General features: G+C 34.2%; 1 protein-coding gene across 1 annotated transcript in view; it reads right to left on the bottom strand.

Moving 5' to 3' along the window:
- Nucleotides 1-26991, bottom strand: part of Eea1 (early endosome antigen 1) — a 125774-nt gene that overhangs the window by 79415 nt on the left and 19368 nt on the right. Inside the window, exons 2-5 of the mRNA XM_026396768.2 lie at nucleotides 16022-16114; nucleotides 5527-5654; nucleotides 433-487; nucleotides 261-326 (exon numbers count right to left, since the gene is read on the bottom strand). Coding sequence (XP_026252553.2) covers nucleotides 261-326; nucleotides 433-487; nucleotides 5527-5654; nucleotides 16022-16114 — 342 coding nt within the window. The remainder of the gene's footprint in view (nucleotides 1-260; nucleotides 327-432; nucleotides 488-5526; nucleotides 5655-16021; nucleotides 16115-26991) is intronic.

Below are 26991 nucleotides of genomic sequence, written 5' to 3'. Positions count from 1 at the left end.
TAAATAAAGGTATTTAAAAAAAGAGATACATAGGTAACTTATTCTTAGTAACATCTTTAAGAAGTTACATCTTCACTTCTCATATTCTTATTTTCATTCATTAGAAATATAAAGAATATATTGCAGGCTATTAAACACAGAAATGAATTAGAAAGCTATTTATATCAGACCACTTACTTACAAAAATGTATTATGCTTAATTTTCAGCAATGAAAATAAACAACTAATGAACATGCTTCAAGTATTTAAAAAGCAATTACTTGCTGTTGAAGTCCTTGATATTTTTCTAATTCTTTTTTTAATTCTTCTGAGTACCATTTTTCTTCCTAATGAAAAAGATTTTTTAATTAGTAAATTTTAAGAGAATTTTTAACTGAAACACACACACACACACACACACACAAAAAGAAGTGGAGTCATATTTATTATTACCTTAAGTGAAGCCTGTAGATCTTGGACCTCTTGTCTCAGTAGTGTTATATCATCTCTAAATATGTGGGGTTGGGGGGATTAATAGTTAGTGTACTTTATTTTATAACCTGTTTCCTCAACTATTCATTATATAATAATAAGTAGTTTATATAATAATAAGTAGTTTTGCAATCTTTAAAAAGAACTACAAAAGAATTTATGTATAATGACAAATATATAAATCCCTTAGAAAAATAATTTTATGCCTAAAGCTCATTGTTTATAAATGGGAAAATATTTCCTTGTGGAAATAATCATATTACTGATTGTCAAATGCCTGAAGCAGAAGTAAAAGGTCTTCTATTAATTTACCAACAATAAGTATCAATGGCTTCCTGGTGCAGTTAGCATGAAATCTAAAGACATTAAGAAAGTCTATAAAAGTCAGTAAAATCTTAAAACTCTCCCCTTCATTTATTCAGCTCTAGCAACATTGGCTTATTCCTGTTCCTTGAGTGTCACATGCTCTTTCCTGCTAAGAACCTTCTCACATTCTGTTCCCCTCATCCAAGGCTCTGAGAAAGAATGGTAAGCAAACCGTAACGCTAGGCCCTAATGCAGGAGAGAAATTCCATGAGAAAACACACTTAGGATTATCATTCTTCATGTCAAGGACATATCTTCCCCTGTAAGAATTTAAACAGTAGAAAATGCAACTCTCCTCACTCCATGCCGCTTACCATTGGCAGCTCTGATAAAAGATACAAGAACTGAAATGGGAACAGGAGTAGAAATATCAAATGAATTGATTCTAATCTAAAGCAAATAGAAGAACATGGCCAATTCTAATGATAGGAAAAGTCAAGATCACTCCAACACAAGTAAAAGATATTAACAAGGTGAAAGATAATGAAATAGACTGATGAGAGAATTATATGCTAGAATAGGGGTGGGAGTAAAAGGTAAAAGGACAGCTTCATCTGTGAAGAAGGGCTTAATAGCAGAAAGGAAGGAAACTGCCAACAGAGGAAATATAAAGCATGAAGAAATTAGTCCTCTACCTTTATAGTCATTCATATATAAAGAATTCATTCATTATTCAACAGGCGTGTGTTGTCTGTGCTAGAATCTCAAGTTGTTCAGTCTAGTGGGGGAAGTAAACACATAAACAAGTAAGTGTGGTATAATAGAAATAAAAACAGAAGCTCACAGACAGTGGTCACTTCCACCTAGAAGACTCAAGAAGGGCTCCTTGATGGAGAGAAACATTGATGTGAGGTCTTTCATCTTCTGACTACCAAAATAAAATCTAATCATAGTTTTCTGCTACTTTTGTTGACTTTCTGTATATTTTTTATTTGTTTTCATTTCTCTGGTGTTTGTTTAGTTGTGCGTGTGTATGGGTATAGCCAGCCTTCCCTCTCTCTCATGTGGTTCTATGAATAATGTGATTTATAGAAACCACAGGTCAACCACATGTCATTTATACATGACTTAAGTGTCTTACAGTTGTGTAAATATGTGTGTTTTAAGTCTTCTCTATTATTCACTAATCTCCTAACTCTACACATAAACTAAAATGATAAAAGAATTAATAACAGTATTTGTACTATATATGTATCAAGTATAGCTACATTTCAAAATCCTCTCTAAAAAGCTCATTAATACATCAGGTTTCAGATATTTTATCAATATGCTGAATGGCTCAGGTTAAAATTTAATGAAAGACTAAGAAAAATAATTCTGTGGGCCTAGTCACTCCAATTAATCTTTTTTAAAAATACCACTTCAACAATTTTTTTAAAGTAATTTACGAACAAAAGTCAATCTTTCAAAATGTGTAACATATCAAAAAACCCTAGTAGCTAGATGCAGTAGAACACACCTATAACCCCTGATGCTTAGGAGGACGAGGCAGAAGGATCTTAAGTTCAAGGCCAGCCTGGGCAACAAGTGAAACCTGTCTCAAAATAAAAATAAAGAAAGGTCTGGGGAGGTAGCTTAGTGTTTACCTACTACATGCAATATCCTGAGTTTCTCGGTACCACAAATGATAATAATAATAAATAAATACTGCAAAAGACAATTTGGGAATATCTAAGTTTTAAAAGAAAACTTCATTTAAAAATTCCACTTTCAGAAATTTATTTTGCATATATATTCAAACTGCACATAATATCTCTACCATACATAATTCAACATTATATGTAATTCAAAAACACTGAAAATATCCTAGATCAACGGGAGAATGATAAAGTTCCATACTACCATTAAAAAGAATTAGATGGCTCTATCCATAAGACAGAGAGAAACAAAAGGTATAGTGCAATGTAGAACCTCTATTTTTTATGTAAAGATATTTATTTATATACATATATTTATTCATATGTACATAGATATAAGCATATGTATAGACTCTGTCTGGATGAATATAAAAGAAACTGAATAAGAGAACTGGGAAAAGGGGTACAAGGGCTTAATTTTCACCTTAGGACTTCTTGAACCATTTAAATTTGGTACTATGTATATATCAACTATATATACATTTAATACATTAATGTAGCAGGTTTTAGTATTTTATCAATACTAATGTAATTTACATGTAAACTGATAAACAGCTTTAAAGCAAAAAAGGTTATGTGACCCACTTAAGTCATGTGAACTACATATCCTGCCCATAGCTATACGTTATCCAATGTGTTATGGAAAGGTAGCAGTTCACCAAAAACTTAAGAGGTATAGGAAGAAGAGAACAAGAAATAAGGTAAGAGATAAACCTGGGAAAGTACACAGTATATATCCCATAAGTAATGAAAAAGTTTCTTTTTAGAGCAACAACAATCAAATTTGCATTTTAAGAATACAATTCTCCAACAATTTGAAGAATTAATTATAGGGGTACAAAACTAAAGCCAACTATATATACTGAAAATATTTCTCAGTGAGACATAAGTCCTAAAATAAGCTGTAGCAGTGAGGATGGAAAAGGATATAAAACCTGTTAAGGAAAAAGAATGATTGAATTTTGAGACACTTCACAAAAATGATGAAGGAGAGCAGGGATAGGTATGTAAAAATGAACACACCCAATTTTCTGGCTTTAGTAACTGGGTAGACAAATAATGTTGCCATTCACCAGAATAAGTAACAGCACACAAGAAGCAGATTCAGAAGGAAATGCCATCAACTGTTTTCAAAATGTCACAGTGAGATGCTTTGGGGACATCTAAGGGAAGACAGCTACTAGGCAATTTGGGAGATAATTCTAGGTTGGAGAAGCAGTTTAGTAGAAAGTTATGGATGTGAAATTACCACAGGTGGATGACATACAGGAAGAACGGCACATAAAACAGGTAAACAAAGAATGATTACAATATTAAGTTGTCTCAGAAGTTTAGAAGAAAAAGGAACTAGCAGAGTCAATTTTTGCTAAGGTTGCAGTAATCTACAAAGATGACTACCACTGAATTCTTGCATTCCTAGACACATCTACTGCTCCATTGAAAGATGAAGGTTACTTCTTGGCCTCTTGAATCTGAACTAGCCCTATGACTACTTTTACCTACAGAATATGGCAGAAATGATGCTCTGACAGTTTTGAATCAGGCCTAAAGAAGAGTGGCAGCTTCTACTTCTTTCATAATAAAATGTTCTTTCTTGGAACCCAACTGTCCGTCTGTAACTTTAAGAAACCATAGACAGGTCATAATGAAGGAAATTAAGGACTCTGGCCCCAGCTGAGCTCCCACCAGCCAATATTCAGCACCAACCATCAGTCATGTGAGGTCATTTTGGACCTTCTTGACTTCCTGCCACGTCTACCTCACTTATCTCAGAAGAACCATTCAATCAACCCAGAGCTATGAGAAGTAATGAACTATTAAAGAAAGAAAAAGTTCATGTACAGTATTAGACTTCATCTAAATCACAGCTGAAAAAGCAACTCTGAGCCAGGTGTGGTACATGCCTGTAATCCCAGCATCTCAGAAGGCTAAGGCAGGAGGATCTTAAGTTCAAAGCCAACCTCAGCAAAAGCAAGGCATTAAGTGACTCAGGGAGACCCTGTCTCTAAATTTAAAAAAATACAAACTAGGGCTGGAGATGTGGCTCAGTAGTTGAGTGCCCCCTGAGTTCAATCCCTGGTACCTAACCTCCCCCCCACCAAAAAAAGCAACTCTGTTGAATTTATATTAAATATAAAAACATTTATAATGTGATTTAATATAACTACATATTTTATCTATTTTCTAACAAATGACAAAATATAGCAACCAAAATCATTAACTTACACGTAAAAGCACCAAAGTATATTAATAATAACCACAAAGTTATGTAGCCAGAATACTTTTCCTTTGTTTAGTATTCTTTGTGTTATATCAGTGTAATTCACAAAGAATTTTTTTAAGAAAAGCTTAAAAAATATTTTTTACAAGTAGAATGAAATGATCCTTATTCCTCAGTTGGTATAAAAGACAATAGCAGAAGAAAAAAAAAGTCATATTGATGAATGCTATTCTAAGTAGCTATATATTTTGGTCTAATTTTAGTTCTCAAAATGGTTAAGTAAAATTGCCAAGAAGCATAATGTGTACGTGCTTATTATTATACTGGTGATTAAATATTTATTTTTAAAATTTAAATGAAAGTGTAGGGGATTTTTTTTTTTGGCAGGGGGTGGTAATCGGGGATTTAACTCTCTCACCCACTGAGCCACATCCCCAGCCCTATTTTTCGTATTTTATTTAGAGACAGAGACTCACTAAATTTTAATTCTTACCTAAATTATTTTATCAACTTACTATAAAATCATCTAAACAAAGCATATCATTCTTTACTGAACAGAATATACCAAATATAACTCAATCTTCTTTTGCTAATTTGGAATCTTCATTAAAGCCATAACCTCTATACCATTTTGCAGATGCTGGTATAGCTAGCTAGCTGCTGGTCACAGACTGAATAGGTCATAATGACAAGAGAGAAGGCAATGCTGAGGACAGATTTAAATTAAATAATATGACAACATCATTATTTTTAGAAACTAATCATAACTAAACAATGATATCACATGCACATTCCATAACAATATTACACTTTGCAACTATCATACCATACCGCTTCAAAGCAAGATTGGCCTCTCCTCCATGACTTGCGTCATTACCAGCATCATGAACTGCCTGATAGTGTTCGAAAAGTTCATCAGCCGATCCAAGAGATTTCATACACTGGGGACATATGAAGCCCTATAGAAAGAGGCAGAAAAGGTACAAAATGGTTTTTAATATTGTAAAATAATATTTTGCATATTATGAAATAAAGTCAAATATCTTATTCATACTAATGGAGAGATTAATTAAGTTGTAATTTATGGTATTAGCCCAAATGCTGGTATCATTCATGGTGTCACTGTATATTCTTGTTGAAGTTTACAAAATAAAAATAAATCCTTGCAACCATATTTTAGGTTGAATAACTAAATGGCCAGAGCACTGAATTCTAATCTAAGAAGTTTGTTCTAATCTAGATTAGTTGAAATATATATTTTCTCTCTCTAGATATCCCCATTATTAAAATAATATGTGCTCTAATCTACTTTACAGAAATGCTACCAAAAAAATTAAGATGTAGTATATCATCACTAATGGGAAGAAAAGGTAATATAGTAAATCATTCATAATTTGCACAGAGTTTAAATATCTACAATGATAGAGAATTATTTTAGTTAGTAAATTTCCATAATAACCTAAGATTAAAACAGTAAAAATCTAAAATTAATGGATAGCCCTATGTTATATAAAAATCTTATCATTAATCCCAGAATTATATATGGTTAAGACTATCAACTACAGTACAATGTTAAAGATGCTGATATAGATCCATGTTTTATAAATTCAGGATTGTAATTCATTAATAAATCATGAAATCAATATACTGGGTTATAATATTTTTAGCTATACTCAACAACAGAATAGTTTATCTTATGTGGTAAGGGTAATATTATCTTATTAAGTTTTGTTTTGAATGATGACCAAAAAGTCATGACCATTTATTACAGTGATTACCATAAAAAATATTTGAGAAGCACTCACATAGAGAGTTATTAAATGAAAGATATAGGATAGAATAAGTAATAATTATGATTACTTTGTTATTGGTTCTTTTTATTTATACATGACAGTAAAATCAATGTGACATAATTATACAAGTATGAAATATATCTTGTTGTAGTTCAGGTGATTACTTTTTTTTCTTATTGATTCCATACTATTATGCCAAGTATTTTTCCCTATGAAATCTCATTTAAATCCCACCAGTCTTTATTATATAAGTATTATTACCTCCATTTCATAGAAGAAGAAATGAAATCTCAGGAAAGTTAAAGGACTTTGAAAGGTTACAAACCTAACTAAACCAGAGTACTCATAGGTTTACTGGACAAATTCCACATTCTTTCCAAATACTACACTATCTCTTGAACTCCTCAACTTAACCCTTAAAAATTACTTCCTTAAAATAAATTCTTTTGTCTGCTAACTTTCTAGTGGCTTTATTCAACAAATACTTTTTATCAATTCGAGTGTTATAGTATTTCACTGGAAGATACAAATGATAGAGTCTCAGTTTTCAAAGAACTGAGAAGACAGAGTATATACACATGAAAAAAATATCTTTATATGAAATCAAATTAATGACTAAACAGCATGAAAGCTTACATTTTATGGGTATCTGATGACAAAATATATTACCAAGCCAAGGACAAAATAACTTTCTCTCAAACTTTCTGTTGACTTCATAGAAAATTATTCACTTGACTTCTACATCTTTCATATTTTTAGTATTCCAAATATTACCCAATACTTCAGTCTAATTAATCCAATATACAATAGAAATTTTTCAACCTTAAATTTCTCTTTAAATTAACTGCATTCAAAACTTTTTAAAGATAATAAAGAAATAGTTTCCTATATTTTTTGCACACACACTGTCCACACTAACGGGTTTGAGGAGGGCTAACTCCACACTCTTATTTTTAAAAAAAAATTATAATAGTTCTGAAAACTTCCAAGAGTCCATAAGCAGATTATTTTTCACCCCAATTCTCAAAAATATCCTCATCCAATCTATTTTGCAGGAGTATATCATAAGCTAAATATTTAGGTTCATTCACTAAATTAAAGTTGAAATAGTGATTAGCAAAAACCGGTGACTTTATTACAGATATGATTCTGCTAAATCACGGTGACAAGAAATAAACTTATTTTGCTTTCATCAAGTATACAATTCTAAAATGCTTCTCTTTCGGAAGCTAAAATAGAATTTATGTGAGGGTGGTGTTCCAGTATATTCATATATTGTAAGCAACAAGTAAATACATTCTGACCGTGAAGGTCTATAGAAAGTTTTGTTTCATGGGAATGTTCAGCTTTTACCTATAGAAATAGTCATCTTCTCGTCATTGTATGGTGTTTTGTTTTGTTTTGTTTTCTGCAGTACTGGAGACTGAACCCAGGGCCTAGATATGCTAGACAAGCATTCTGCCACTAAGCTAAACCCCCAGCCCTCTCTTTTTTAGTCTATTAAAAAAAAAAAAATCCCCTTAAAGATCACCGTTCCCAGGGATGGGGTTGTATGGCTCAGTGGTGGAGGGTTTGCCTCCCATGCTTGAGGTACTGGGTTTGATCCTCAGTATCACATAAAATAAATAAAGCATTGTGTGTGTGTTTTCTTTTTTGGATTTTTTTAAAAGATCATCTCAGTTAAAAGGCACTCTCATTGTCCTTCCATCTTCTGAATTAACATTCTCCCTGTATATAAATGCAAGTGATTCTGGCTATCACTTACATGCTAATGACTTCCAAATTCATATAGCTAGCCAAGAACCTTCCATAGAAGTTTTCTGGCTCTATATATCCAACAACATACAAGCTCTACCTGCATCTCATAGGCACTCAATACAATAAATCAAAAGATTCAACTCATTTCCCAAACCTCCTCTTCTCACTAACACCAACTTTCAACTGAACTCAAAATCATGCTGAACTACTCTTCTTTCTGTCTCATTTCTAATAAAATGCTAAGGCTAAACATTCCTCTTTCCCATTTTTTCATTTCAATGCTTACTGCAGTTGGCCTTGTTCAGACACTCATTATCTCATGTCAACACTATTGCAATAACATTCCAGAAAGTGCTACTAAACCTAGTCTCCCTTCTCCCTAATGAATTTTCCAACCAGCTGTCAGAGGAATCTTTCTAAAATAGATTCCTCAATATTATTCACTAATCTTTACCATCAATATGGCATACAAGTACCTGCATGATCATTCTCCTAATGACATTTGCAGTCTAAAGTCTAGATACCTCTCAATCTATACAATATGCTTTAACAATACTAAAGTACCTGTGTTTCCCTGCACTCACCATGGTATTACAAATTTCTGTGTCTTTTGCATATATTGCTTTTTTCTCTGGCAACCATTAGCTTGTCAAATTCCTTCACTCTAATACACAACACATTGGATCTTTTCATCTATATTTCCCTAATGGCTAAGATAATGCCTTCAGCATAATATGTATTTTCTACATTGTATATTTGTTTACTGAAGTATGCATGAACCTGGCAATTCCAAACTTGGTGAAAAAGCAGAAGATCTTTAAAAGCTTACAGATTACAAACCTTCTAATAACAGGCCTTCATTTTCCAAGGCCAGTATGTCCTCTAGTTCATGAGCTTCAAACAAAAAGGAAAGGGAATAAGAAGGGGGACTTCATACCAGGGCTTCTACAAGGCAGACTGTGCACAAATCGACCAGTAGAAAAGCACCCAGGCAACAACTGGCTATAAAACTTGCTCCCAAGAATGCACCCTCTATTGGAGGGCTGAAGAAATCTCATCAACACAGGCCTGGTACTGTGGCACTCTGTAAAATGAGACTTTTCAGAATTCCACTGAACTTCTAATTTGCAAACTCCCCTTCCAGAGTCTGGTGCAAGAAATGTTTCAGGATTTCAAGGATTTCAAAACAGATCTGCACTTCTAGGGCAAAGCTACTGATGCTCTGCAGGAGAAAAGTGAGACCTATCTGGTTGGCATTTTTGAAGACAACAACCTGTGTACTACTATCCATGCCATATGTGTAACATTTATGCCAAAAGACACACAACTATCACATAACATACTTGGAGAATGTGCTTAAAAACCAATATGATAAGAAATATTTCAATCCCCCAAAAACTGTTTTTCTCTTCTTCCTCTTACTGGTAAATTTGAAGGTAGGTTCCCCACTATCCCCACTTGGGGTCAAGAGGTACCTGAGTATATGACTGTACCTGGAAAACAGGGTCAGAAATCAGGTATTGGTCCTAAAGACTTAAAAATAGTATACTACAGTGATGCAGCCACTCCAATGTTTACAGCAGCACAATTCACAGTTGCTAAACTGTGGAAGCAACCTAGATGCCCTTCTACAGATGAATGGATAAAGAAACTGTGGTACATATACACAATAGAATATTATTCAGTATTAAAAGAGAATAAAATTACGACATTTGCAGGTAAATGGATGGAGTTGAAGAATATCATGCTAAGCAAAATAAGTTAATCTCAAAAATCAGAGACTGAATGTTTTCTCTGATAAGTGGATGCTAATACATAGGAGGGGAACATGGGATAAGTGCAGGAACTTTGGATGGGGCATAGTGGAGGGGGGCAGGGGGTAGGAAAGACAGTGAAATGAGACAGACATCACTACCCTAGGTACATGTATGATTGCACAAATGGTGTGACTCTCATTCATGCACAACCAGAGAATTAAAAAATTCTGCTCCATTTGTCAAAGAGCTTTCTGCTGTCATGTAAAACTGACTAGAACTAATAGATAGATAGATAAATAAATAGATAAGAAATCAGGTATTGGCAGTTTTTCCTCTGATTTTTATTTGTGATTTTTAATACAAATTCAAGAATTAAAGAATTAATACAAGTCAAAATATTTCAGTGAACAAGCTGAAGCAGTTCAACTTTATAACAATAAAAAAAAACCTGTCAAATTTTTTCAATAATGCCAGCAATTGGATTTTTTTAAAAAAAAAAAAAAAGCAGATTTCTTACTGATGGTAACTAAATGGTGTTTGTAGCATTTTTTTTATACTAAATTCTGTCCACTCACTATACTTTTGAGTTGACCTACATGCAAGTATATGTTTTTAGTGTTGCCTGTCTTCTGTGTTATATCTGTAAGTTTGCTATTAAAATATAATAAACTATTTTTAAAAACTTCTAAGAACAAAATGAGCCTAAACAATAAGAATAATGCATACATTCTCTATCATTTATGCATAGCAGATGGCAGAATCAAGGGTCAATGATGTTGGGAGATACTGACCTATAAATATTGCCAGACAATGTTATAATACAGGTCTATTAAAGAACTATGGGAACACAGGAGATGAGGTATCTAACTCCACCTATGGCACCAGTTAATGCTTTATTAAAAAAAAATACAGACACATATGTATATATATATATATATATATATATATATATATATTATGTATTTCATCTCTATCCTCACTGCAGCTGCATATTGTATGCATGTGTGTACACATATGTAAATACATGTATATATGAGACTTTGGAATTAAGTACTAAAGAATAAGCAGGAGTTTACCCACCAGAGTAAAACAAAGGCATTCTAAAGAAATGAAAATCATGGGCTGGGGATGTGGCTCAAGCGGTAGCTTGCTCGCCTGGCATGCGTGCGGCCCGGGATCAATCCTCAGCACCACATACAAACAAAGATGTTGTGTCCGCCGAAAACTAAAAAATAAATATTAAAAAATTCTCTCTCTCTCTCTCTCTCTCTCTCTCTCTCTCTCCCCCCCCCCTCTCTCTTAAAAAAAAAAAGAAATGAAAATCATTAGTGAAGATACAGAAAGTGCTAAGAAAGATGTCATGCTTATTTGTGAAAGAGAAGTGCTTCTAGGTGTGCTTTGATCACAGAACCAGATTGAAGGGCAGAATCACAAAACACGTGAATAAATGTTGTTGTTGTTTTTCCCCTAGCTATATCTAAGGAGGCCAAGGTTGCTAGAAAAATAAATTCCAGAGAGGGACTGTTAGTTAACCATAAATTATAAAAACTAGCCAGCTACATTTATTTCCCTTAATCATTCCAAATTTGTCACCAACTTCCAAAAAACATAACTTACTTAAAATTATTAAATACCTTACTCTTAAGAATTCAGTTGTCTGTAATCCTTTCTCAGATCCAACGTAGCTGAAAATTTACCTTAACTTGATACTTAAGATATTTCTGTTGAACCAAGTGCCCTTTTAATTACAAAAAAACTACTAATAAAGTGACAAGTGGATAAGATTGTTACTTTTGATGTTGGCTAATCCATAAAGAAAAAAGTTGACCCACATGTACAAGAAGACAACCAGTAACATACTAAACAGTTTTCCAAGAATCTGTTATGCCTCCATCTTTACTTGCACTATTCTGACTGGTTTAATCAGGTATCATCCTATATGCACCCATTATTCCCAATGCCCAAGAGACTATCTGGTTTAATTGTTCCCCTGTGAAGTTCTTTCTTAGTTCCCCTCATGTTGAATTAACCATTATTCTCTTTTTGCAAATAATATCTATTATAAAAATGTACTGGAGTAGCAACAATATCTTACTTACCTTTTTCTCTTTTTCACCAAAATACCTGCTACATGAAAGGTACTCCATTAATATGTTAAATAAGTGAGTTGTGAGATTGTTTTCTTATATACATAATTGCTTCATGGAAAAAGGGTAAGTCATAATTTTAGTCTTTCATGGTCTTTCATTCTTTTATAAGATTTGTAAAATAATCAAAAAGCAGTTTCTCTGCTTTTACAATTTTTATATTAACATAGTGATTTTCAAAGGAGACAGATATATCGGGATCATCTGAGAAATTCCTTCCAGCCTAATTCCTCCACCTCACTTGCTCCCATCCTCAGCTTTAGAATGTGCACCAGCACCACACTACTGAAAAGTATTCTTTGGATGATCTACTGTTACTGATGAGAGGGTATCATTCTGTTACCTCCCTTAAGTGTGGAGAGTTAAAACAAAGATTGAGAAAGTCTTAGACTCAGATTTATATTTTCCTGTATATTTTCCCAAATAGAGACAATGACTGTTCATATGCAAAGTATTCTTTCAATGAAGAGTGAGTGTTTTAACCTAAAACATTTTAATGATTCATTAATAAAATACTAACAAAATAATAAAGATAATTTATAAATGTTGAAATAATATTCACTTTATATGTCAATTTCATTGCAAAATTTATGCCAAAATATTAAACTTTTATATTTATTTATAAGCTCACAAAAAGACAGATGCAAACAGTAGGAAAAAACAAGCAGACTACCCAAGAGAGCTCTTTTCTTTATAGAATCTTCCTTTAAGCATGCATAATTAAAGCAATTCATATCCCCTTGTAGCATAAAAAGGAACCAACACCTAGGCAGGGAAAAACAAAGCTATTTTAAGCAACCCATAACCAAGCTGCTAAAACAAAATATACAGGACCCACAGTAACACTGGAGTCATTAAGAAGTTCCTGTCCTCTTGTTTCATTTTCAGCGTGCACTTTCTGGTAATGCTCCGACAAATCAATAGCAGTTATACATCTTTTCATACATAATGGGCAGATGAAACCCTGTGAAATAACAACTTTTAGAAGGATTACATTAAAAGTTTTCTTTTTTAAACATATAAAACAAACAACACAAATAGATAAAATAGGAGAAATAATGAGTATCTCTCTTTAGTATATATAAGGGAAACTCCCAAGCATTAACTGTACAAAAGGTAAAAGATCTATCCAAAGAAGGACTTCTATAATTAGTTTCCATCCTCACACTCTAAACTTTCATTGGTTCTTTTTTTTTTTCTTTTTTGTTATGGTAGCCAGTTTTTATGGTTGGATTATTATTTTGTTTATGGCACTTTAAAAAATTTTAAAATTCATTTTGTTTATGATACTTTGTTACTTACTTATCTGAGACCTACTAGCAAGTTAGCTTTTATTTTTTATTTTAGATCAAGAAATTACTGGCAGATACAACAAATATCTTTTTATGACACAATGTTCTGAACAAAGAAATCCTTTTGATGAAAGCAATTTTCAGTCTTCACCATATTCTAGTAGCCCAAGATCCCATTTTTTTCCATATCTAATACCCAGAAGATGATCATTCCTTCAAATTTTCTGAATCAAGTAAACCATTTTTAAAAAATTTCTCAAATTGCCTATACCTAACAATGTTTATCTTTTAAAAATATGGGCTATTACACTGACCCCATGGCTTAAGATTTTGTGAGATAAGAATAGTAAGATGCCAGACATGTGATGCACACCTGTAATCCCAGCTACTGGAGAGACAGAGAGAGGCAGGAGTATAACAAGTTCAAGGCCAGCCTAGGAAACTTAGCAAGACCCTGCCTCAAAATTTAAAAAAAAAAAAAAAATACAAAGAGCTAGGGATGTAGTTCAATGGTGCAGCACTTGCTTAGCGTGCACAAGGCTCTGAATTCAATTCCCAGTATTGAAAAAAAAATTAAAACTAAATCAAAACACATCAATAACAAAACAACTCAAGTGGGTTCTCCCAGTTAAAGGACAAGTTATATGCTGTTAATAAAAAAAAAAAAGAAGAAGAAGAAGAGAAATCCAAAAAGGGAAGGGCAAAAAATATTGAAAATGGAAAGATAAAAAAAGTTATTCAAAATACTAGTCAAAAGAAAGCTAATGTCTTTCCATTATTATTAGCACAATGACAAAAGCTCTAATTCAGAAAAAAAAGATAAAAGATCTAAGAAAGGACATGAAAACTGTGACTATAAATAATGTATTAGCAAAGTTTGGCTCTGAAGCAAATGAAAAGGGAATTTCAGGTCAAAGGAAGGGTTTTGTGTTTTGTTTTGTTTTTTCCACTTTTTACTTTTTTAGTAGTCTTGTCTTGTTTCATATGTATTGTACTGAACATATATATGCTGATAGATATGCTGATAGAAAACTGTAAGCTGATAGGAATAATTCACAGTACAAGCTAAAAGCTAAATTGGCAGAAGAGAGATGATAAGAACGAGATAGAATAGAATGGTGGGGGGTGGGGGATAAGAATGGAATCCAGAGCACTAGGGAAAAGAATAAAATCTGATAGGCAAAGGGAACTGCCTTCTATGAACTAAAATAAGAAAGGATAGTTTTATCGATAAAACAAGGAGATTTATCTTATGGTTCCTATTTTCTTGATGTTATGAAGATACCTGGGGGAAGGTAAGAAGAGGGTAAAAGACCTAGGAAACTTGAGGATAAAGAAGGTACAAAATAACTATCTCAAAAAGTAGGAAAACATCCCTACTAAGGCAATAAAACAGTACTACCAAGCCAAGTGCTGCTTGATAGCAATACCCATTGGAAATGCTCTTTTTGGTTTTGGGGGGTTGGGTTGAGTTGGGTTAAGTTGGGTTGGGTTGGATTTTAGGTTCTTTTTTGATCTGACTGAAGTTAACAGTTATAATTAGATTCTTTCCTGGAACAAAACTGAACACTTTAAGGCCATCATATCATCAATATAGTTTGGAAATTTTTTCTTAAAAGAGTTGGGGATATAACTCAAAAGTACAGCACTTTGCCTAGTGTGTGCAAGGCCCTAGGTTCAATCACCAGCACCACAAAAAAAAAAAAAAAAAATCTTAAACTTGCTGTTAATAAAATTCAAGTGACACTTTTCTTACTCTCACACTCCTAAAAATCTTATTATGGTTACTATACATATACATAAAAATAGATGATCAGAGAAACAAAACAGAGATATGACAGAGAGAAAGACAAACCCAGAAACACACATGAGATAGAAAGACTAGACAACCAAGTGGAAAAGGACAGAACAAAGAGTCTGGATGGGGGTTTTAACTAGGCCCAGAAGGAGTAACAGACAAAAACTATCAGAGCAAATAGTGAGTGTGTTGATCTGTTGGTGGCAGGGGTAACTTCTGAGTTCTCTTTCCTATCTCCTTTTTCTATAATAAACAAATATTGCTTATTTATTTAAAATAAAAATAATAAATGAAATCACAGGGACTAAATTTTTTAAATTGAGGTTATCTTTTTAAAAAGGTATATTTTCCACTAGTTTCTTAATAAAGCTATCAAAATTATTACAAAGCCATAAGTGAAAACAAAATAATTGTAAGCTTTACAAATACCTACTTTTTCATTAGCTAAATACTTCTTGACAACACACATACACAAAGAGACATGAATTAACTAGCAGTTCTTTATAAACAGACTAAGATTAATTCATTTAATTGAGATGACATCAGCATGAAAGACAAATTGCCAATATTATTTTTCAAAGTCTTAACATATATTTTCTCAACCTCAACTAAACACAAGTATATATCTATGATTCAAAAGTCACATTCTAAAAAAAAAAAAGTCACATTGTCACATTCTAATTTGTAGAACTCTTCCTACACAGACAATTCATCAATCTGTACTACAAATATTTGATAATTTTCCCTTGAATAATAGTGAATTGTATTGCCATTTTCATACCTCTGAAGAGCTTTCATTATTGACATCCACTGTGTTTATAGGAGTTGCTGATGAATCTAAATCAGAACCTTGAGAGCCAACTCTCCCAGGAGTCTGAAACAAAGAGGAGAGGAAGAAACCAAAGCAGATATTAACAACACATTCAAAGCCATGTAATAATATAAACCTTTTCATATAAAGAATAGTAGCTGTCTTCAAAATAATACCAAACAGAATTAATAGTATCTTTTATGGAAGACCATGTCTAATACCATGTGTATTAAGATCTATATTCATTTTTTGTCTTTTAAGTTTATAAAGTTTACTTTTGAATATAATGTTTTATAGGCTTCAATCCACTCCCACAAACATTCAGTTTTTGTTTTGTTTTGTTTGTTTTGTTTTAGGTTTTTTTTTGGTCTGACCAAAGTTAATCATTATAACATCTCTTAGAAAGGTAAGACATATGTTATCTCTACAGAGGAGAAAACAAATTTAAAGCAGCTAAGTAACTTCTTAATGATTACATTGATAACAACAACTACAATAAAAAACAGAACAAAAAAGCCGAACTAAAATGCTGATCTTCTGATTCCTCTTGCAATATTTTCTTTACAACACAAACTCAAACTACAATTATTTGAGGAGTGCTAAAAAAAAAAAAAAAAAAAAAAAAAAAAAAAAACCAGCCCCAAATATCTAGCCACCCATTCACCTACCACTCAGGTCATCCAGTACCAGTGTGTCTCTAATACTTGATATGGCACCACCAAGACACATTTTGGAGCATTAAAATATCTTTTTTTCCCTCCTACTAGCATTTATCATCTAGCATTATCTTTTGTTAATACCTAGCTGTTATTTTAAGTGAATTTTACATCTAGTTAAAACATGCCTAAGAAGAGACCCATTGCACAAGAACCGAATCAATAATCCTCATCAAAAATACATGTATAGGGCCAGGGTAGTGGCTCAGTGGTAGAACACTTGCTTAGCATGTGTGAGGCACTGGGTTCGATTCTCAGCACCACGTATAAATAAATGAATAAAATTAAGGTTCATCAACATATAAAATATATATTTTTAAAAAAATACATGTTACAGCCAGGTGTGGAATGCACACCTGTCATCCCAGCAGCTCAGGAAGCTGAGACAGGAGGATCACGAGTTCAAAGCCAGCCTTAACAAAAGCGAAGCATTAAGCAACTTAGTGAGACCCTGTCTCTAAAAAAAATACAAAATAGGGCTAGGGATGTGGCTCAGTGGTTGAGAGTCCTGTGTTCAATCCCTGGTACCCCCCCCAAAAAAAATACATATTACATGTTAGCATGATTATTACTTTACACATGGGAAAACAAAAGCATAGAGACTGGGGCTGGGGTTGTGGATCAGTGGTAGAAGCACTTGCCTCACAGCATGAGGCACTGGGTTTGATCCCCAGCACCACATAAAAATAAATTAAATAAAGATAGTGTATCCATCTACAAATAAAAATATATTTTAAAAAAAGCAAAGAGATTGCCCAAAGTCATATGGTCATGTGGCTAATAAATGTAAGAAAGAGTTTTTAATTTTATCAATGCGGTTCTTTGGTGGTGGTGGGGACGGGACAGGACAATGACTGGTAACAGGGATTGAACTCAGGAGCACTCAACCACTGAGTCACATCCCCAGCCCTATTTTATATCTTATTTAAAGACAGGGTCTCAGTGAGTTGCTTGGCACCTCACTGTTGCTGAGACTGGCTTTGAACTCCAGATCCTCCTGCCTCAGCCTCCCAAGCCACTGGGATTACAGGTGTGCACCACCACACCTGACTTAATTCTAGCAGTGTGGTTCTTAATCACTGATATATACTGCTTCCCTGCTAGACATCCATCTCCACTGAAATGCACCTCAGGCACCCAAGATTGAGAACAACTCATTATACATGTGCCTCAACACACAAGCACCCTGCATATCACCATTAAAGAGTCAACCTAGGGGCTGGGGATGTGGCTCAAGCGGTAGCGCGCTCGCCTGGCATGCGTGCGGCCCGGGTTCGATCCTCAGCACCACATACAAACAAAGATGTTGTGTCCGCCAATAACTAATAAATAAATAAATATTTAAAAAAAAAAAAAGAGTCAACCTAAATGCCAAATAGTAATGAGCTGATACTATTTTAAATTGATCAATTAATGATTACTAAAATTACATTAAAAAGAAAATATGCATGCTATAGTTACATTAAAAACTGTATAAAAAAAATAAGACTTGTCACATTTGGTATAGCATGCCTGTAGTTCCAGCTACTTGAGAGGCTGAAGCAGGATTACAAGTTTGAAGACAGCCTGGGCAATTTATTAATAAGACCTTGCCTCAAAAAATAATTTTTAAAATCCATATTAAAAAAAGAGATGGAGGCCAGGTGCAGTGGCTCACACCTGTAATCCCAGCAGCTTGGGAGGCTGAGGCAGGAAGATGGTGAATTCAAAGCCAGCCTCAGAAACTTAGTGAGGCCTTAAGCAACTCGGTGAGACCCTGTCTCTAAATAAAATACAAAATCGGGCTGGGGATGTGGCTCAGTGGTTAAGCACCCCCTGGGTTCAACCCCTAGTACCAAAAAATGAGATGGGGAATATAGGTCAGGGTTCAATCCCCAGTATCAGTGGGACAGTTGGGTAAAGGACCAGTAAGTAAAGTTCCAAAATGCAAATAATGATGTCTATAGTGAAACAAGATTATAAGGGTTATGAGGTTTGGGCTTTCCATTTTTGTTTTGCTATACTTTCTTTTCAGAAATTAAATCACAGTTAAATTATTTCAATATTAAAAAAGTTTTATATTTATAAGTAAATTGGACAATCCACATGCCTTCAATTTTATTTCCTGAGGCAGATATTTGTTTTGCACATTTATTTATATTTTCTACTTATATTAGTCTTTTATAAATTGAGAAATTGGGAAGAGTAGAAAATAACAGCAGGTAATTAAAGTGACAAGGAAACCCAAACTCTTTTTAAACATATTCCCTTCAAAGGAGGATATAAGATTAATTTAAATACTTATTTTATATCCTGGGAAGAGAGAAGATGAACTAAGCATGCCAAGATAACAAGGGAGAAATTAAATGACCTTGAACTTCTTTTAAAGTGGAGGTTGAACATTCCCAATCTAAAATGCTCCAAAATCTGAAACTTTTTGAGCACCAACATGATTTAAGAAGTAAAAAATTTTCTCTGGATTTTCATACACAATATTTAAAATATTATATAAAATTCTAGGCTACTACAGAAGGTGGAGATAAAACATAAATGCATTTTAGACTTGGGTCCCATTCCCAAGAGATCTTTTTACATATATACAAATCCAAAAGATAATAATCTAAAACACTTGCAATCCCAAGGATTTCCAACAAGGGATATCCAACCTGTACTTACTTCTTCTTTAGAATTCTCAGAACTCTTGAGTTCTGTGAGAGTTGGACTAAAGACTGACAAGGAAGCACCATCATCTTACATAACTTTCTAACACATATGGCTAGAGAACCCCAAAGATACATTTCAGAAGGGACAGGTACCCTACTAAGAAATGACAAAAAAAAGTTACGAACCAAACATTAGCTAAAGATGGAGATAATCTCTATAACTTGTCCATGAATAGTTGCTGCTACCATACCCTGAGGCTTATCCAAATCAAGTTGAAAGTGGAAGAATTCAGAAAGAGCACTGAAGATGAAGAATTCAATTGCCTTTCTAGCCAAAAGTTAAAGAAATAAAATAAAATAAAAATTTTTTAAAAAAGAGCTGTACCTGAAGAGTCATTCTCCTTTTGGTTGTCAATATCAAGAGATACTAGGGAAAGTTAAATGCAATAGAGGAGGATCACAAATTCGAGACCAGTCTCAGCAGCTTAGGGAAACCCTAAATAACTCATGAGACTAGGGATGTGGTTCAGTGGTAAAACACCTCTGGGTTCAATCCTCAGTAGAAAGAAAAGAGGACCTAGTCTCCTGGGCCTCAGACCTGGATCCAACATTCCTGAGGCAAAACAGGCACCCTCATCCTGTGACTCTGAAATCTATCAGGACCATCTTCCTGGGCACTAAGTAGGTCAGCTTTTTAACCTATAGTCTCATCTTCACTTGTGGAGGTACTAAAGGTGTTAGAACAATTTGGGTCAGGAAGAGGGCAGTGGGCCCCCCACTTTCTCATTTTTTATTCTCTTTGTCCTTATTATCTTCTTAGGGTACTTATGCTTTGGGGAAATGGGTCTAGCTTTCTTCTGCAGACTAAAGGCACAACAGGATCTTGTAAAGCCTCAACCACAGGACTCTCAGGTGTCCCTTCCAATGTCTCTGATGATGGTTCCATATTTCAGAGGATCATTGTCCCATTGGTGGAATTTATCCTTTATATCTTGAGTATTTGGTGATAGGTCCAAGTCTCCAGGAACATATCTGGGTGAAGGAAATTGGAGATTCCTAGCCTCTGCACTGATAGGCTTTTCATTATTGTTGTTGTTTTAATCCATTATGCTGACCTCAAACCAGCTTTACAGAAAAAAGAAACTTAGAACAAAAGAACCAAGAGTCAAATGAAAAAGGAAGAAGTACCCTGACTCTTTCCAATGATGTATCCTTAGTTACCATGGACACAATAAGGTACATAGATCCAAGATTTCTCCTACTCTGGATTTATCTAAAGGAGTTCAATAGCCTTCAGAAATAGTATCCTAAGGTTTTTGTTCTTAATCTAGGGTATCACAGATTTCCTGGTGAAGTATAGAAGAACAGGCCTTGGTTTCCACATCCTTTTTAAGTTTTCCCAAAAATCTAACTTTCCAAAACTTTCTACACAAGAATGTGGCAAAGAATGAACAATGAAAAGGTTAAAAAGGAATTGTTGCAGCCCGGTGTGGTGATGCAAGCCTGTAATTCCAGTGACTCAAGAGACTGAGGCAGGAGGACTTCTAGTTTGAGGCCAATCTGGGCAACTTAATGACACCCTGTTTCAAAACAAAAAATGAAATGGGCTGAGAATATAGTCAGTGGTAGAGTGGTCCTAGGTCAGTTGCCTATACCAAAAAAATAAAATAAAATAAACAATAAATATAGAAAATTGTTACATTTGACTCATTAACATTTGGGCAGCATCACACTAAAACAGTTTTAAAAGCTAGTGACCCAATCCCTAAAGATACTAAAAACAAAAGCTATATTTTGCCCAAATATTTATTCTTTTTCCAGATTCCAGGTGGCTTTTAACTTGAGATTTACCCTGCCTGAAAGGAAGTGGAGAATTAAAAGAAATATTGTACTTATACATAAATAACCTTATTACCACCATCAAAAATACCCTTTTGCAAGTTTTTGTTTTGGGTTTTGGTTTTTCCCCAGTACTGACAATTGAACCCAAGGGCACTTTACCACTGCTACATCCCCAGCCCGTATTTTTATTTTGTGACACAGTCTCACTAAGTTGCCCAAGCTGGCCCTTGAACTTGTGATTCTCATGCCTCAGTCTCCCCAATACCTGGAATTATAGGTGTGAGCCACCATGCTGGGCTCCTTTTGCAAATTTGCCTAAAATAATGTTGGTTAAAAAATAATAATAATAAGTAAGCCGAAGAGGCATGGAAAGTAAAAGGAAAAAGAACAGGCAAATCATCATAACATATGGAGAGTTTTTTGGTTTGGGTTTTGGTTTTTTTGGTACCAGTGATTGAACTCAGGGAAACTAGACCATTGAGCCATATCCTCAGCCCTATTTTGTATTTTATTTAGAGACAACTGAGTTGCTTAGCGCCTTGCTTTTGCTGAGGCTGGCTTTGAACTCATGATCTTCCTGCCTCAGCCTCCCAAGCCACTGGGATTACAGGTGTGCACCACCATACCCGGCCAAGATATGGGGTTTCTGATCCTATTTTTAAACATTCTTCCCCTAATTTTTGCTATATTGTCAAAGAACTTCTTGTTCTGTCCTTACACTACCAGTCACATTATTTTGGTGAGAAGTAGAAATGACACTGACTCTGAGGGAACAAAACAAAATAAAGCATTCTAGCTTTTCTATTTATAATTTTTATTTCACAAGAACAATAGGATAAGAATAATTAGTGGGCTGGGGTTGTGTCTCAGGAGTAGAGTGCTCGACTACCACATCTGAGGCCCTGAGTTCAATCCTCGGCACTATGTAAAAATAAGCTATTATGAAGACAAACAACAAACAATAAGTGTTGGCAAGGATGTGGGGGAAAATGCACACTTATACATTGCTGGTAGGACTACAAATTGGTGCAGCCAACGTGGAAAGCAGTATGGAGATTCTTTGGAAAACTAGGAATGGAACTACCATTTGACCCAGCTATCTCACTCCTTGTTCTATACCCAAAGGACTTAAAAACAGCATACTAGGGACACAACCACATCAATGTTTACAGCAGCACAATTCACAATAGCTAAACTGTGAAACCAACCTAGATGCCCCTCGGTAGATGACTGGATTAAAAAATGTGGCATATATACACAATGGAATATTACTCAGCAATAAAAGAATAAAATCATGGCATTTGCAGGTAAATGGATGGCGTTGGAGAAAATAATGCTGTGAAATTAGTCAATCCCTAAAAAACAAATGTCGAATGTTTTCTCTGATACAAGGTGACTGACCCATGATGGGGTAGGGAGGGGGAGCATGAGAGAAATAGATGAACTCTAGATAGGGCAGAAGGGTGAGAGGGTAAGGGGATTAGCAAATGATGGTGGAATGTGATAGACATCATTATACAAAGTACATGTATGAAGATATACAAACAGAGGTATGAAAAACTGTGCTCTATATGTGTAATAAGAATTGTAATACATTCCACTGTCATATATTTAAAAATAAAATCAATTAAATATTAAAATAAAAAAGATATTGTGTCCAACTACAACTAAAAAATAAATATTAAAAATATAAAAATAATTAGTGCTAAAAGTTTAAAGTGATAGAAAAATAAGTATCTTCCAAATTTTGTTTTTAGAAAAAATATTACATAAATTTAGATATCTTTTACAGTAACCTAAAAGCACATAATACATTCATTTTGTTAATGTTTTTTTCAATAGATACAGCAGGTATGTTTCATCTGTCATGAATAAACCCCACAAGGCCCTGAATGCCAAATGGGAGAAGGTTAAATGTGAAAGTACTAATAGGAGAAACAAGGACCATGCCTTCAGGAAGACCACAAACTGACTGGGGATACCAGGCTAATGAACACAAAAAGACATAGGAAGTAAATAGGGGAAAAAAAAGTGGTGGCTGGGGGCAGAATGCTATTTGGGGGAATTCTCAGTGCAGACAGAATTCACAGAGAGATCAATGCTTAGTTCTGGTAATTGAAAAAACACTTATTCCTTGAAATTAAAGTTAAATTTAATTAAATAGAACAGCAATCATTTCAACTAGATGGGGGAAAAAATGCACAAAGAGAGGCAGAAATAAGAACACTATTTAAAGAAACATACATAAACAGTGCCCAATGGAAAGTTATAAGATATATTTAAAAAGGATACATACATGCCCATGCGCGCGCACACACACACACACACACACACACACACACACACAAACACACACCCCTACAGGCTAAACTGACAATGTGGAATAGCATAGGGGACTTAAAACACTTAAATGTGCTATGGAAAAAAATTATGTGCAGAACACCAGTGCTAATGGCACTTAGGGTTCACGTGGAATCCACTGCCTCTCCTCCAGTTATAGATCAATGAAAGATCAAAAATGTTTAAACATTAAAAAGGCAGAACCAGGGCTGGGATTATGGCTCAGTGGTAGAGTGCTTTCTTCACATGTATGAGGCACTGGGTTGGATCCTCAGCACCACATAAAAAGTAAATAAATCAAATAAAGGTATTGTGTCCATCTACAATTAAAAAAATTTTTTTAAAAAAGACAGAACCATTTTCAAAACAAGATTAAATATACCAGATGACAAAAATTAAAACAAATACACAAAAGCATACAGGGCTCTGGGATCTACAAGAAGTAGTACCAACCAAGTTCCACAATCAGCATCAAAAATGTCCTACATTTAGTAAGAAGTCACTATGTGAATTCAGAACAAAGCTACTGCTCCTGGCCATAAGTGACACTTTTTTAAAAACACTGTAAACCCCATCAAATCACTGTGTTTGGGCTTGAAGTTTTATCAGAACTTTTCCAGGAAAGGTTGAAAGGGTATTCCAAGCAATGCATTATCTACAAAACAGAAAAATTATAAGCAACCTATATGTTCAAACCCAAGAGATATGCTAACTAAACTATGATATAATCATTCAGCTAACTGAATATCAAGTAGAAAGGCTATATAAAAAATTATAACACATGTGATACAATTCTGAACTTGTAAAAGATGTAAAGTACAAAGTTGGTATACATTATGACTTCAATTATATAAAAATAAATATACAAAGATATTAAAAAGTAATCAAATAAGACTGATTAGCTTCATGTTAGGATGATTATTATTATCACTTTTTTTCCTGCTTTGTTAGTGAAAAGATAACATTTGTATTAACATGATTTTATTAACCACCTATCGATCTCCTCCTAAATTTTTCGTTATTATCACCATATTTCCTTAAAAAGTTTTCAGATTTTTAAAAACTGAAAATTTTTAAATATCTGGACTAGACAAAATGATTCAGAAAATTATATTAGTTAAGCACCTACCATTAATACCTAGTGGCTACAACCAAATAAACCAAATAAAAGAAAAAAACAACTAAAAACTATTTCTCTATTCCCTATCAGTCTGAACCAAATATGCAAATTTCCCACACCAAACAATTCAATTCTCTATGGAAACCAAGTGCATGTCCTACACTTAATTCAGTTCCAACAATACAGTGAAATTGTGCAAACCTCACAGATTAAGGGATTAGTACAAGAATGTCCACCTCCTTCAGATGCCAATAGTAAGCAATGGATCCCCAGGTTACCCACACTTCTGTCCAACCTGGCTGCAAATCAAAGGCTCCCATGACCCCCTCCTTAAGTCTTGCTGTAACAGCTCAAAGAACCCAGAAAAACATTTTACTTATGTTTGCTATAAAGGCTACAAATGAATAGCAAGATGAAAAAGAACATAGGATGTGGTCTGGGAGGATCCCAAACACAGCAGCTTCTGTCCTAGTGAGGGGCGGGATACAGTACCTCCCAGCAGTGGACAAATTCAACAACACAGAAGCTCTCTAAATACCATCATTATGAGGTGCTTTATGTAGGCATGAGTAATTAACTGGAGTTAATGAGTAATTTATGTAGGCCTTTGGTAATTAACTGGATCTCTAGCCCCTCTCCATTCCTAGTAGTTGGAGGGTGTGGCTAAAATTTCCACATCACTAATCCTGTGGTTAGTTCCTCTAACAACCAGTCCCCAACCTGAACTACCTATCAAGCTACCCCTTAAGCTTAAACCAAGGTACACTGAAAGGGGCTTAAAATGAATTAGAAAAGAAGCTCCCCTTTCACTTCTCTTATCAAGAAACTGCAAGTTTTACAAGGTCTATGCAATAAACCAGAAAGATCAAAATTATTTCAACTAAATAAGAACAGATGCCAGCAATATATAGACTATCCTAGACTATTGGTAATATAAAAATATTCATACTACCAAAAACTACAAGACAGCATTAATCTCTGCAAAAACTTAAATGAAAAAGTCAAATATGACCAGGCATGGCGGCATACACTTTATAATCCCACTTTATAATCCCAGCTACCCATACCACTCTAGGAAACAGGGCAAATCAGCAAAAGCTGAGTTAACAACAGATTAACCTTTCAGCAAAAGGTGAGTGTACTAAAATCAAATTTTCACTTTTACAAAAATCTTTGAAAAACCATTGCTGTGGTCTAAATGTATACCCTCAAAATTCATATGTTGAAACTAAATACCCTATATGAAAGTATTTAAAGGTAGGGACTTTAAGAGATGAGTTAAATCATGAAAGTAGAAACCTCATAAATAGAATTAAGAAAAAAGAGGTATAAGGCAGTTGTTCTTTCCTTTTGCCCCTTCCACTATATGATAATACATCAAGAGGTACCATCCTGGAGAAGAAAGCAGATCTTTGTCAAAGGAGCAAAGGCAATATACATAGTTTTCAACAATGGTGCTAGAACAACTGGACAGCCCCTTTCAGGGATGGGGGTGGGAAGGATCTAAACAGACCCTACATTCTTCACAAAAATTAACCTAACATGGATCACAAATCTAAATGTAAAACATAGAATCTTAAAACCATGAAAAATAATACAGGAGAAAATCTAGATAGCCTTGGGTTTGTCCATGACTTCCTTTTTTTTTTATTGTGTGTGTGTGGTACTGAGTATTTAACCCAGGACCTTGTGCATGCAAGGCAAGCACTCTACCATCTGAGCTATATCCCCAGCCCACGTCCATGAGTTTTGTTTTTATTTACAACATCAAAGGCCTGATCCATGAAAGAAAGAACTAACAAGGACTTCATTAAAATTAAAAAATTCTGCTCTGTGAAACACACTGTCAAGAGAATGAAAACCAACAACCTGATTAAAAATAGGTAAATAACAAGTACATGAAAAAATATTCAACATCTCTAATAATCAGGGAAATTTTATCTCACAGCAGTCAGAATAGCAATTATCAAGAATACAAATAATAAATTCTGGCAAGAATGTGGTAGAAAAGGTACATCCATACATTGTTGGTGGGACTGCAAATTAGTACAACCATTCTGGAAAGCAGTACGGAGATTCCTAAAAAAAAAAAAAAAAAAACTAGGAATGGAACCACCATATGAACCAGCCATCCCACTCCTTAGTATTTATCCAAAAGAACTAAAATCAGCATACTATAACAATATAGTCACATCAATGTCTAAGCACCACAATTCACAATAGCCCAATTATGGAACCAGCCCAGGTCCTCATCCACAAAAGAATGGTGCTATATGCCAG

This window comes from Urocitellus parryii, chromosome 5 (assembly GCF_045843805.1).
Source record: "Urocitellus parryii isolate mUroPar1 chromosome 5, mUroPar1.hap1, whole genome shotgun sequence".
Taxonomy (NCBI): Eukaryota; Metazoa; Chordata; class Mammalia; order Rodentia; family Sciuridae; genus Urocitellus; species Urocitellus parryii.
The sequence above is the reverse complement of the archived record's forward strand: the minus strand, read 5'-3'. Positions and strand labels throughout refer to the sequence as shown.